Source organism: Erinaceus europaeus, chromosome 4, assembly GCF_950295315.1.
Source record: "Erinaceus europaeus chromosome 4, mEriEur2.1, whole genome shotgun sequence".
Classification (NCBI taxonomy): Eukaryota; Metazoa; Chordata; class Mammalia; order Eulipotyphla; family Erinaceidae; genus Erinaceus; species Erinaceus europaeus.
The window spans coordinates 20,703,708-20,715,194 of NC_080165.1; the positions used below are offsets into that span (position 1 = coordinate 20,703,708).

Below are 11,487 nucleotides of genomic sequence, written 5' to 3' on the forward strand. Positions count from 1 at the left end.
GGTCAGGAGGGGCGTCGACAAGCCTTGCTGTGACTCGCCATCTGCAAGTAGCCACCACATCAGACACTGCCCAGAAAGTCCACTGTAGACCAGTGTATTTTCCTCCAGGAACTCAAGTGAATACTCAGTCCACACCTGAGTGAGTTCCCCATGATAGTTGTGGTGCACCTGGTACTTCTGAGCTCCACCAAGCATGCCTTGGCACCTGGCGGGGTACCCAACACATACAACAGGAGCTCTATAAACATGATTTAAAGGGCTCACCTGCCGGGAAACCCCAGGTCTCCCCACTGGCCACACTGTGAGGAAGCTGCTCATCAACCCATTTCCTAGACAGGGACACTGAGGCTCTGAGATGCAGGGGCTTGCCCGAGGCCAATGCCAGCATGGCGCAGCAGGCCCTGGGTGGGTTCAGCTAACTCCAAGGGCCACCAGCTGCCAGAGGGAGCAAGGAGGTTGCATCTGCCCCCAGTGGAACCAGGACTGGCCGTCCTTGCAAAGTGGGCAGAGGGGCCCCAGCGGGAAGAAGCAGCCTGAGTCACCGAGAACACATAGCAACCTTTAATCATGGGGCAGGGGACATGGGGCAGGACAGAGAACAGTCATCGGGCTGTTGGTCAGGCCCTGCTGCCCTCAAGAGACCATACAGTCACTGCTCGGTGGCTAGGAGATAGCACCAGAGACCACGGCATCTGCAGAAGCACTAAGGAGTGGAGGCCCAGCTTCTGGGGGAAGGCCAGGCCCATCCACTCACTCTATCCCACCCATGGCCAAGGTAGGCACACAGTGGCTGACACTCTTCCTCCCACAGGCCTCCCAGTGCTCTTGGCTTCACGGCTCAGAGGAGACTCCCTCGACTGGCCTGTTGCCTGCTTTTGTCCCCTACACTGGCTGAGGGATGCCATTCTTGGTGTCCTCTGTCCCCAGGGCACTGGAAAGCATTTGGAAAAAGAGCACCAGGCCAGAAGAGCCGTACTGACAACTAAAGACTTCCCCTACCCCCACCAGGGCCTCAGCACCTTAACAGAGCCTGCGGGGGAGGGGGGGGGCAGAGACCACTTTGGCAAGAGGGACCAAGGAGGGTCCAAGAGCACCTTGGGACAGACCACAGTGTCTGATGGGGACAGGGAGTGGGGTACAATGAGTCCCAGACACACCCTGACAGGCGTGAGGAACAAGACGGGGTGGGCAGTGCCACCCAAGCCAGCATGCAGACTGTCAATAGAGTCCCATGCCTTTCTCTGTGTCTGGCTTCAGAGTCCCAGTCCCTACCCCAGCTGGCCTGGGAGGGCTAATGGGAAGGCTCTGTGTCTGCCGATTCAGCTTTTCCCGGCACAGATTAAGTGCTCAGTGTTTGATTAACGAAAAAGTGAAATCTGGCTGCAAAGGTTGGGACACACATGAGAGGGAGAGAGAAAAGGAAGAGGTAAGATGATAGAAGTTTGGGTGGTCCTGGGGGATGAAGGAATCTAAGGAAGCTGGGAGGCTTCTAGAACATTTGGCGGAGCCCAGCACATTCAGAAAAGACTAGAAAGTCATAGAAGTTCTAGCACCTGGTTCTTCCAGTGGGGTCGAGAGACCAGTCGCATTAGCACCAGCTGGGAATTCAGTAGACGGACAGAATCCCAGAGCTACTCCACCACCACCAAATCAGAATCTCCATCTGAACAAGGATGCCCAGGGGAGTCACGAGCACATTCAAGTTTGAGAACCACTGGCCTAAGTGATGGGGGAAGTCTAGACTATTCTCCATGGAAAGGTCTAGAATATTAGGAATGAAAACATATCCACAAGAAGACAGAGGTAGAAACAGAAGGTTGGGGGTGGGGTGGAGGAAAGAGGGGAGCTACCCAGAATGCCAGGTCCCTGGTGGGGGGAGAGGGGTCCCCCACTACAGGGGGTAAACTGAGGCTCAGCGTGGGGGGGGATGGGACCAGCCCGTCCCCCAGCACCAGCTTGGCCACCTAGTCATCATCATCGGGCTTGATGAGGTGGCCACTGAAGGTGATGTAGGTGTCCACGTCATCGCTGTAGATGGCGTTCTCACGCTCACGCTTGAAGAGGCGCACCCAGACGCGGTCCCCCGCCGCCAGCGCCAGCATCACGCTCTGGCTCTGCATGATGCTGCGGTCGCTGGGCTGCGCGTACAGGATGACCGCAGCCGCCTCGTTGTGCACCACGTGCAGGTAGGTCTCCTTGAAGTTCCAGCTGTGCACATTGAGGCTGAAGAAGTAGAGGCCCCCCAGCGGGGCGGCAAAGTGGCTGGCCTTCAGGTCAAAGTGGCCGTCGGGGTTCACGAAGACTGTGTCGAAGAGCAGCGGCTGGAAGCCCTCGCTGCTGTGCAGCGCCGTCTTGCGGCCAACGGAGAAGGCCGAGAAGCGCCGCCGGCACGGGGCCCCAGGGCTGCCAGCCTGGCCCTTGGCGCCCTTGCTGCCTTGCAGACCCCTCTCCCCCCGGGGACCCTCCCTGCCGAGCTTCCCGGGAGCACCCAGCAGGCCTCGGTCCCCTTTGTCACCTATAGGATGAGAGGGGCAGACGTCAGGGTTCTCACCCCTTGCAGAACTTCCACGTTTTCCAGCATTAGTCCAGCACCTCTGCACGCTGTGCCCCGGCTGGCTCCCCGCACCCCTCCCCGCCCGCCTGCACTGCCTGGGAGCAGAGGGGGACCCACGTCACAGCTCTGCAGTGGAGGAGGCAAAACCCAGGTCGTCTGGTGTCTCCACAGCTGCTTGCTCATCTCCTGTGGGGATGTGGAGGCGGGCAGGAGGCATTTACCACCCAGGGAAGAACTGAGAACAATACCTGCACCCACCTGGAGGGGAAGTCCCCACCCGCAGAGCCAGACAGACTTGGGGTGTGCTATTCAGCTGCTCGAGCTGGGGCATCTCAAGGTTGCCTTCTCTCTCTCTCTCTCTCTGTCTCTCTGTGTGTGTGTGTGTGTGTGTGTGTGTGTGTGTGTGTGTAGCTGGCAGGGGCCCACCACACCCATCTCATAGGGGCATTCATGAGCCCTCAGCAAAATGCCCTGTTCAGGGCAAGCCTCCCCAGCAGGGTCATCCACCTCTGCCACCGGGAGCCTGGGCCCCATCAAGGTCACTCTGCCCAGGCCTGGCCCCGAGATGACCTGTAGTGCAGGAGCAGGTGGCTATGGAGGGTTTGCAGGCCCCAGCCCACACATCTCCCTGCTGTCCATTTCGCCTCAGCCCCTTCCCTCTAAGTGAGTGCTGGGTCCTTGGCCCAGTCACCCTGCTGGGAAGGTGGCAGATGGGAGGAGCACTGGGCCCTGGAGGGGGAGCTGCAAGCAGGGGTAGGAGCCACCTCCAGGTTCTCTGCAGGTGCCTGGCTCAGCAGCCCCACAGACTAGAAGGTGCCTTCTCTGGTGCAAAGACCTTTAACCCACCTGCACCTGGTATTTGCTCTGCTTACCCAAGGAGAGGGTGAGGGTGGTTGCAGGAGTCAGCTCCTCTTACAATGTGGCAGCCTGAGTCTTCAGCAAGGCAGCTGAAGAGCTGGGCCTGGCGGGGCTGGGAGAGCCTACACTTGACCTGTGTGAGGACCCAGGTCAGAACCCCCAGCCACCACAGGGGGGCAGCATGCAAAGTGGTGGAGTGGTGCTAAGGTTCTTGTCTCTCTTTTTCTCTAAAATTAAAGTATAGGGAGTCGGGCAGTAGCGCAGCGGGTTAAGTGCATGTGGCGCAAAGTGCAAGGACTGGCATAAGGATCCCGGTTCGAGCCCCGACTCCCCACCTGCAAGGGGAGTTGCTTCACAGGCGGTGAAGCAGGTCTGCAGGTGTCTTTCTCTCTCTTTCTATGTCTTCCCCTCCTCTCTCCATTTCTCTCTGTCCTATCCAACAATGATGACAACAATAACAACAACAATAATAACTATAACAATAAAAAAACAAGGGCAACAAAAGGGAATAAATAAATAAAATAAAAAATATTTAGAAAATAATAATAATAAAGAAAAGAAAAAGAAAAACTCCACTGGGAGCAGTGGAATCATGCAGGTGTAAAGCCCCAGAGAAATCCAAGTGGCAAAAAAAGGAGGTAGCTGGGCCTAGAACCCAAGACTCCCACTGCCAGCCCAGACACCTACCACTGTTCACCACCTGGCAGGCAGCTAAGCAAGGGAAGGAGCCAGGACTCAGGTTCGGGGAGGAAAGCAGCTGTGGGGACCATGTCCAGGCGAGGCCTCTTCAACCCCACACAGCTCTGCCTAGGAAGCTGTGGTGTATGAGAGCTGGGGGTGAGGACGGGGCGCACCTGGCTCCTCTCCACATGGCCCAAAGGCAGGGTTCCCTGAGGTGGAGTGGTCTGAGACCTCAGACACAGATGCCAATACTACCCTGGGCCCAGAGGGCTCCCCTACCCCCTCAGAGACTCAGTTTTCCTATCTGTGAAGTGTGTGTATCAGGAGGTGGGGTGGGGGCATGACGGCAAGGAACTGAACTCAAGAGAGAACAGGTTGAAGACACCTGGGGCCACTCACTCAGTCTAGGAGGAGAGTCACTCTCTACAGGTGTGACTTTAGTCACTTGCCCAGTGGCCTCCTGGCTTCATCCTTTGCCCTCTGGCCTCTGTTCTCCGTGAAGGATTAGAGGGATCTATGAGGTCATATCTGGCCCTCCTCTGCTTGACCCTTACTCAGTCTGACCCCGCCTGGTGTCCCTGACTTAGCTGCTCCTCGCTTAGGCACACCAGTCCCACTCCTACCTCAGGACCTTTGAACTTGCTGGCCCCGATGCCTTGGTTTGGGATGCTCTTCCCCAGACATCCTGCACCAGCTCAGTGAGACCTGCATTCATGCCCCTGGCTGCACCTTCAGGCTCCTACCTCTTGTGCCGAAGTGGCCATGGAGCCTTCCGTAAGGAGCGTGAACCATCTGCTCCCTGGATCTCCAGGGAACAGGCCCCTGGGGCTGGTTTGCTCATGCTTCCTCTGCAGGAGTCAGAACAGTCCAGGCACATAGTAGTTGCTCAATAAACATGTGTGTGCAGAACAGTATCTAGGACAGCTTCCTACCCTGAGGCTGTCAGCATCACACCTCACCCACCCAGGAGGCCCCCCACCCCCAGTCCAAGCCCAGCCTTGGGCATCCTTACCCTTCAGGATGGTGATATTGATGTAGGGCCTGACCTCGGGCAGCACGTAGGGAAGGGACGTGGCTGCGGTGTTGGCTGGCTCCAGGTGCTCAGAGTCACAGCATTGGCGGCAGCGCCTTGTGGGACCTGAGGCCACTGCCTCCCTGGAGCGGGGCTCTTGAGTAGGGACCCCCAACACCAAGAGGGGGAGCAGGAGCACTCCCCAGCGTAGGCCCAGGGCAACGCTCATCATGGTAACCTGCGGCCTGGATGGAGGGGCAGACTCAGCAGCCTGGCACAGCACATTCTGACACAGCAAGCACCCCACTTGTCAGTCCACAGAGAGGGACTCCCAGGACACAGAGATTCTCATGACAGTTTGCCAGGGGGATGTTTGTCTTGCCCTGTGTGCAGCCCAGGTTTGAGCCCCAGCACCATATGGGAGTGCTATGGTGTGAAGGAAACCCCAATGCTGTGGTGTCTCTCCCTTTCTCTCTCTCTCTCTCTCTCTCTCTCTGTGTGTGTGTGTGTGTGTGTGTGTGTGTGTGTGTGTGCAGCCCAGCATGTATCCAAAGGACATATGCACCCCTAGGTTCATAGCTGCACTATTCATAATAGCCACAGAGTGGAAGCAGCCTAGATGTCCATCACCAGATGACTGGCTCCAGAAGTTATGTGATATACATTCCATCAACGACTACTCTGCAATCAAAACAAATGATACTGTGCCCTTTGGGACAAAATGGGTGGAACTAGAGGTGATTATGCTTAGGAAAATAAGTAAAGAGATTAAAGTCTACTAGGTAGTTTCACTGCGGAATCTAGAGAAGTGATACACATGAACTTGCAGAAAAGAAAAAACAGAAGCAAGCAAACTGTTTCTAAGACTCGTGAGAACTACACTGGTTATCTTTGGGAGATGGCTGGGGTACTGAACGTAGGTGGTGAGTGTGGTGTGAAGCTGTGCACTCCAGTCTTAAATCTTGTGACCTACTATTAATCACAAATTTTAAAAAAAATGGAAAAGAAAAAAAAAAAAAAGAAAAGCAGCCCAGGACCAGTGGAACCACCTCTGTGTGAGCCCCCAGGGCTGCACATAAGTTGAGAGAAAAACAGCCAAATAGAGATCTGGTGGGGCCAGGCAGTGGTGTCCCCTGCTGAGCACACACATTACCATGTGTAAGGGCCCAGGGGAAGCTTCTTGAGAGCTGAAGCTACTACAGGAATCTCTCTCTCTCTCCCTCTCTCTCTCTCTCTCTCTCTCTCTCTCCTTCTCTATCTCCTCTTTCCTCTCTATTTCCCTCTATTGCTGTCAAATAAAAGGGGAAAATGAAGTAAAGAGATTTCTTGGAGGATGGGCAGTGGTGTACCCGGTTGAGCACAAAGACCCAGGTCCACGCCCTTGCTCCCTGTCTGTCTGTCTGTCTGTCTGTGTGTGTGGGGGGGGGGGCAGGCTTCATAAGCAGTGAAGCTGTGCTGCAGGTATCTTTCCCTCTCTATCTTCCTCTCCCTTCCTTCTCAATTCTCTCTGTCCTACCAAAATTTAAAATAACTTAGGAGGGAGGGAGGAAGGGAAGGAAAGAGAGAGAGAGACAGAGACAGAGAGAGAGATCTGGAGGACAGAGTCTTAAGGCTGAGCCTCCAGGGACAGGGATGATTCCGCTACTCCAGGGTCAGAAAACGGGAGGCCCCATCAAAGCCACACTGGCCAGTGGGCCTCAGCTGGCACACGTGAGGTGGCCGCTACCCACTATCCTAACCAAACCACTAGAAGAGCGTCTCCCACTGCTGTCTCCCTTCTTGTGGCCAGTGGGGACAGCCTCTATAGCCAGTTCCTGCCAGGGAGCAAGGGGAGAGGAGGGTTAGACAAGCACAGGGGACTTGAGAACAAGAAGGGGCTTCATGCATGGCCATGGTTATTGGGATGCAGGAAAATGGGGGGGGGCCTCTGGCAAACACAGCACACGGACAAAAGGCCTTCTGGAGGCCAGGCCTGCTCCAACCCATGGTCCCTCTCAGCAAGGTTTGCTAGTGCACAGTTTGCACAACTATACCCCAAGCAGAAACCTTCCAGGGAGGACTCTGGGCGGGAGGGCAGCAGGAGGAAGGACAGGCTCTGGAGGGTGGCTGTGCCCGTCATCAGGGCCCTGCCAATCAGCTGCCAAGGTGGCTAGCCAGACTGAAGGGGCAGGAGGAGGAAGCTGGAAGAGGCAGAAGGAGAGGAGCAGCCCAGGGGTTGGTGAACACCCAGGGCTTCTGGGCGGGACACAGCCTGATGGCTGGCAGGGCCCCGTTGGGCTGGGTGGGCAGGAAGCCGGGTACAGGCAGCGGCAGGGCTGGGGGTTGTGGCGCTGAGCTATCACAGGATCAGAAACTCTTCTTGTGAAACTTGACTGGTTTTTACACTTCTGGCAAAGTTTCTTTGTTTATTTCCTTTTTGTTCTCCTTTAACATTTAGTACAATTCAAAAATATTTTTCTGTGGTTAATACATGCAGAGAAGGTAGAATGTTTTGTGTGTGTGTGTGTGTGTGTGTGTGTGTGTGTGTGCCATCCTATTTCACTGAGTTCAGAGTTGGTGTTAAAAGGGCAGGTACTTTCCCCCACCTTATCTCCAACCCCCCCCCATCACACACCTTCCAGGGAAAGGCCCCAGATGGGCAGGCTGGCACCAAGCCCTCAGCCCTCTTCAGGAGGTGACCCTCCCCAGCCCCTGACTGCTCTCCGGGCCTGATGCAGCTGGCAGACTGCACCCTGCGATCAGCCTCCGATCACACATGCCTGCCGACAGGAAAACAACAAAAAATAAAATTAGATCCCCTTTCTGCTGACCACAAACAGGGAAAAAGATGAAGCCTTGGAGTCAGACTTTTGGGAGTTAAACAGTTCATAAGCTATGTGACTTAGGGCGGGTGGCCTAACGTGTCTGGGCCCTGCCCCTGGACTTTTTAAAAGAGATGAGAACACTGTCTCTCTCCCTGTCGGGTGATTTGAGAGGATTTAAATGCAGGGAAAAAGAATAACAAACTTGTAAGAGACTCAGAATAACAAATCCTGCTCCTTCCTCTGCCCGGACATGACCTCAGGCCTGCAGCAGATGGAAAGAGAAGCCCTACCCCACCCCCACCCCACAGGGTTGGCACCACTGGGGGATGTTTCTACTGGCTTCAGCCAGATGGGAGCCAGTTTTCTGAGGACACCGGGAGCAGGAAGGGACAGGGCCCTGAAGAAGAGGAATCTTAGCAGCACCTGGCGCGGAGGATGCTGGGGAGTAGCTGCCAGGCCAGGATCAGAAGCTGTGAGGGAGGGAGGGTGATCTGGGGGTCCAGGAAGGAAGGAGAAGGAGCCACACGGGCTAAAGACCTAGTGCGCAGGAGGGAAGAGGGGAGGGAGGGACAGACAGGCTGGAGCTGGGCTGGATGTGTCCACAATGGGGGAGGGGGCAGGAATCCCGCTTCTGCAGGAGGAGGGGCCCTACAGCAGAAAGGGGGAGACCTCGATCACTCACCCCATGTCCTATGGCCTTGCCAAGCACCACGGCTCAGGGACCCTGGGCCTCCTGGCCGCATCTGGCCCCTGGGCCCAGAATGAACTGGTGTTGGCCCAGATGCCCGGCTCAGCTGGGAGGGAGGCGGGAGAAGGCCTGGAGGCAGGGCCAGGGAGGGGCGGGCAGAGGGAGGCAGGCTGGCTTCCCACTTCCCCTCCTCCTTGTTCCTTCCTTTCCAGCCTGAGAGATCTGCGAGGCTCCAGGAAAGACTTAACTCTTCCGTGGTCCAGCAGGATCCCCTCTGACTCAGGCCCTGACAAGCCTCTGATGCTACAACCAGGGCCAATGAGGCCTGGAATGGGAAGGCAGGGGGGAACTCCTGCAGGGCCCAGCTGAGGAGCTAGATGCCAGTCCCTGCTCAAGGCGCCATTTGCCGGGCTGGGCTAGCTTCACGGCTAGAGAACTCACTGGCTATGAATTGCCCAGGCAGGAGAAGGAAGGCAGTCACCAGGCCTGCAACCACAGGTTCAAATCCAGGCAGTGCTACCCAGGTGGGTCTCTAAGGCAGCAGTGCCCGCAGCCCCTGTTCGCCACCAATCTCGGTCTTTGCTGAGCCACAGAACAGCAGCAGATGAGCCTTCACCTCGCCTCTGCGTCCTCCGTGAATTCTGGAAACTGCACCTCACTGGGCAGACAAAGGCAGCTCTGGAACAAAGTTTCCCAGGGTTAGGACAACACCACCCCAGCACCTCCTAGGTGACCTCCAGGAGCCACACCCAGTGGCTGCCAGTCACCACGTTTCCCCACCCACCCCAGAGGGCAGTCGAGGCCCCTATTCTGCCTGGACTCCATGCAGACCTTCCAGAGCCAGCCCCCCCTACACTCCACCCCAGAAATCACCACCCCAAGGAGCTGTGTGTCCCAAGGCTTAGGACGGGGCCTGCCTGAGTTTCCGTCGAGCTAGGGTGCTGGAGTGTTTGCAGACACTGAGACCCCTTAAAGAACCTACCTAGATAGATCCTCATCCATGAGAAGCTTCAGATACTAGAAGCTTCTTGATGCTCTTTGTCTCTCTCTCATTTTATTATTTATGTATTTAGGATATTGATAGTAATAAATTGAGAGGGGTAGTAGAGAGAGACACACACACCTGCAGCACTGCTTCACTGCTTGTGAAGCTTCCCCACTACAGGTGAGGACTGAGGGCTTGAACCCGGGTCCTTGCACATAGTAGGTAGCATGTGCTCTCTGCCAGGTGTGCCACTACCTGGCCCCTGTGCTCATTATTTCAACAAATCCAACGATCTCCAACCTGGCCTGGGGAGAGGGAGCTGAAGTCAATCTGAAGTGATGTACCCAGGGTCACAAGGCATGGGCAAAGAGGCTACAGAACTCAGCTCCCCTCTGCCTGGACACACTGGCCAGGACTGGGGGGTGCTGGGCTGCAGCAGCTGCCCCTGGGTAGAGAAGGGGGTCACCACCAACTCTAGAAGGCACAGAAGCCTAGGGGGGAAGGGTAAGGAGTTCACAGCTTTTCACCCCAAAGCCCAGTCCCCACACACTGGGCAGTGTGGATGGAGGTTGAGTGTGTGCTTGGCTGTGCTTACACCAGGGCCTCAGTTTCCCTGCTGGTCTGAGACAAAGCAAGCAGCTGGGCAGCAGGCCTGCAGAGACCGTGAAGGCTTAGTCAGGCCTTCCAACTAACCAGTGAGGACATGGGTCTGAATCAGGGTCAAGGTCACACAGCAGAATGGAGCTTAAGACTGGAGAGCAGCCAGACTCTCAGCTTCTAGGCTCCTGTGCCACCTCCCTCCATAGCCTGCTCTCTTTCTCCCCCTTTACCCCTCCACCCTCTTACTGAGGGGCCCAGAGAAGACAAAATGGGAGGGCAGGAATCTCTGGCCACTGGGAAAGCCACCAAGCTGTGCTGGCTGTGCTTGCTACGTGGTCCTCTCCCAGGCTACATTCCCAGGGCACAGAGCCAAAGCCGCAAAGCAGGGTGGGAGATGAGGGGGGGAGCGCCATTCCCACCCTCCCTACATGGCAGCCACCCAGGAAATGGCTAAGTCAGCAGCCTCAGGGAGGTACAGCTGGGCAGGCTGTTTGTGATCTGCCTTGAAAGTCTAGGGTCCAGGCCAGAGAGGTGGGATTAATTAGGAAGGGAAGGTTGGGGGGGGGTGTCGTCCAGGGTGGACTGTGCATCAGATCCCTGGCCCCACTAAATAGGCCATGCAGAGGCTCTAGGACAGTCCTCTGACTCCCCACCATAACCAAACCTCAGAAAAGGTTTCCTTGTCCCCCTAGCCCAAGCAGAGGGTAGGGCTCAAGAGTAGAAGCCTTTAGTCATCTCCTTGCTGCTCTCTGAGCTCCATCCTGTTCTCTGTGCCACCTGCAGGGTTTCCCCAGCATCTCCCAGTTTCTGAACCTCGGTGTCCCTTGGGGTGCTCTCTGTCGGCCCCTGTCAGTGCTTTTCCAGGTTAAACTCTGAGTATGGTGAAGGCATGAGACCATTCCACAAGCACATCCCAGAATAGAAGTCCTGAAGCCAGGACAGTGCAGCCAGAAGTTGGCCTAGGGTGCTTCCCGTCACTGTGCAATAAGCCCATCAACACATGTACACCCTAAGGCAGAAGGCCCCAGCCCTTGTCACCAAGGCCAGAAACTTGGGTCCTGAGCCCAGTGTGTCCTGGCTATCCCCATCCACCCCTTCCTCAAAGCAGACAGTTTTCCCTCCCTGTGTGAGCCTTTGTATGTAGTCCACAGGCCTTTGTATGTAGGAAACTCCTCTAACTCAGTAACTTCTGAACAGCCCTCAGAGGTAGGCACAAGCAGTTTCCACCTTACAGATGAAGAAAATGAAGGCCAGAGTCACTCAGTCACAGCTCAGGTCCAGGACAAGATCCTTGAAAACTGCGGC

General features: G+C 56.1%; 1 protein-coding gene across 2 annotated transcripts; it reads right to left on the reverse strand.

Moving 5' to 3' along the window:
* Positions 1-546: 546 nt before the first annotated feature.
* Positions 547-8,735, reverse strand: C1QTNF6 (C1q and TNF related 6). 2 transcript variants are annotated; one of them, XM_007519407.3, is made up of 4 exons: positions 8,592-8,735; positions 7,720-7,864; positions 5,106-5,350; positions 547-2,515 (listed from the first exon to the last, which is right to left on the reverse strand). In XM_007519407.3, exons 3-4 carry the CDS (start codon positions 5,335-5,337, stop codon positions 1,965-1,967), a joined length of 783 nt encoding a protein of 260 aa, XP_007519469.1. In that variant the 5' UTR covers positions 5,338-5,350; positions 7,720-7,864; positions 8,592-8,735; the 3' UTR covers positions 547-1,964. The 2 variants fall into 2 exon arrangements, with proteins under 2 accessions (XP_007519469.1, XP_060044898.1); XM_060188915.1 differs by lacking the exon at positions 7,720-7,864 and having other exon boundaries at positions 8,592-8,732.
* Positions 8,736-11,487: the final 2,752 nt, after the last annotated feature.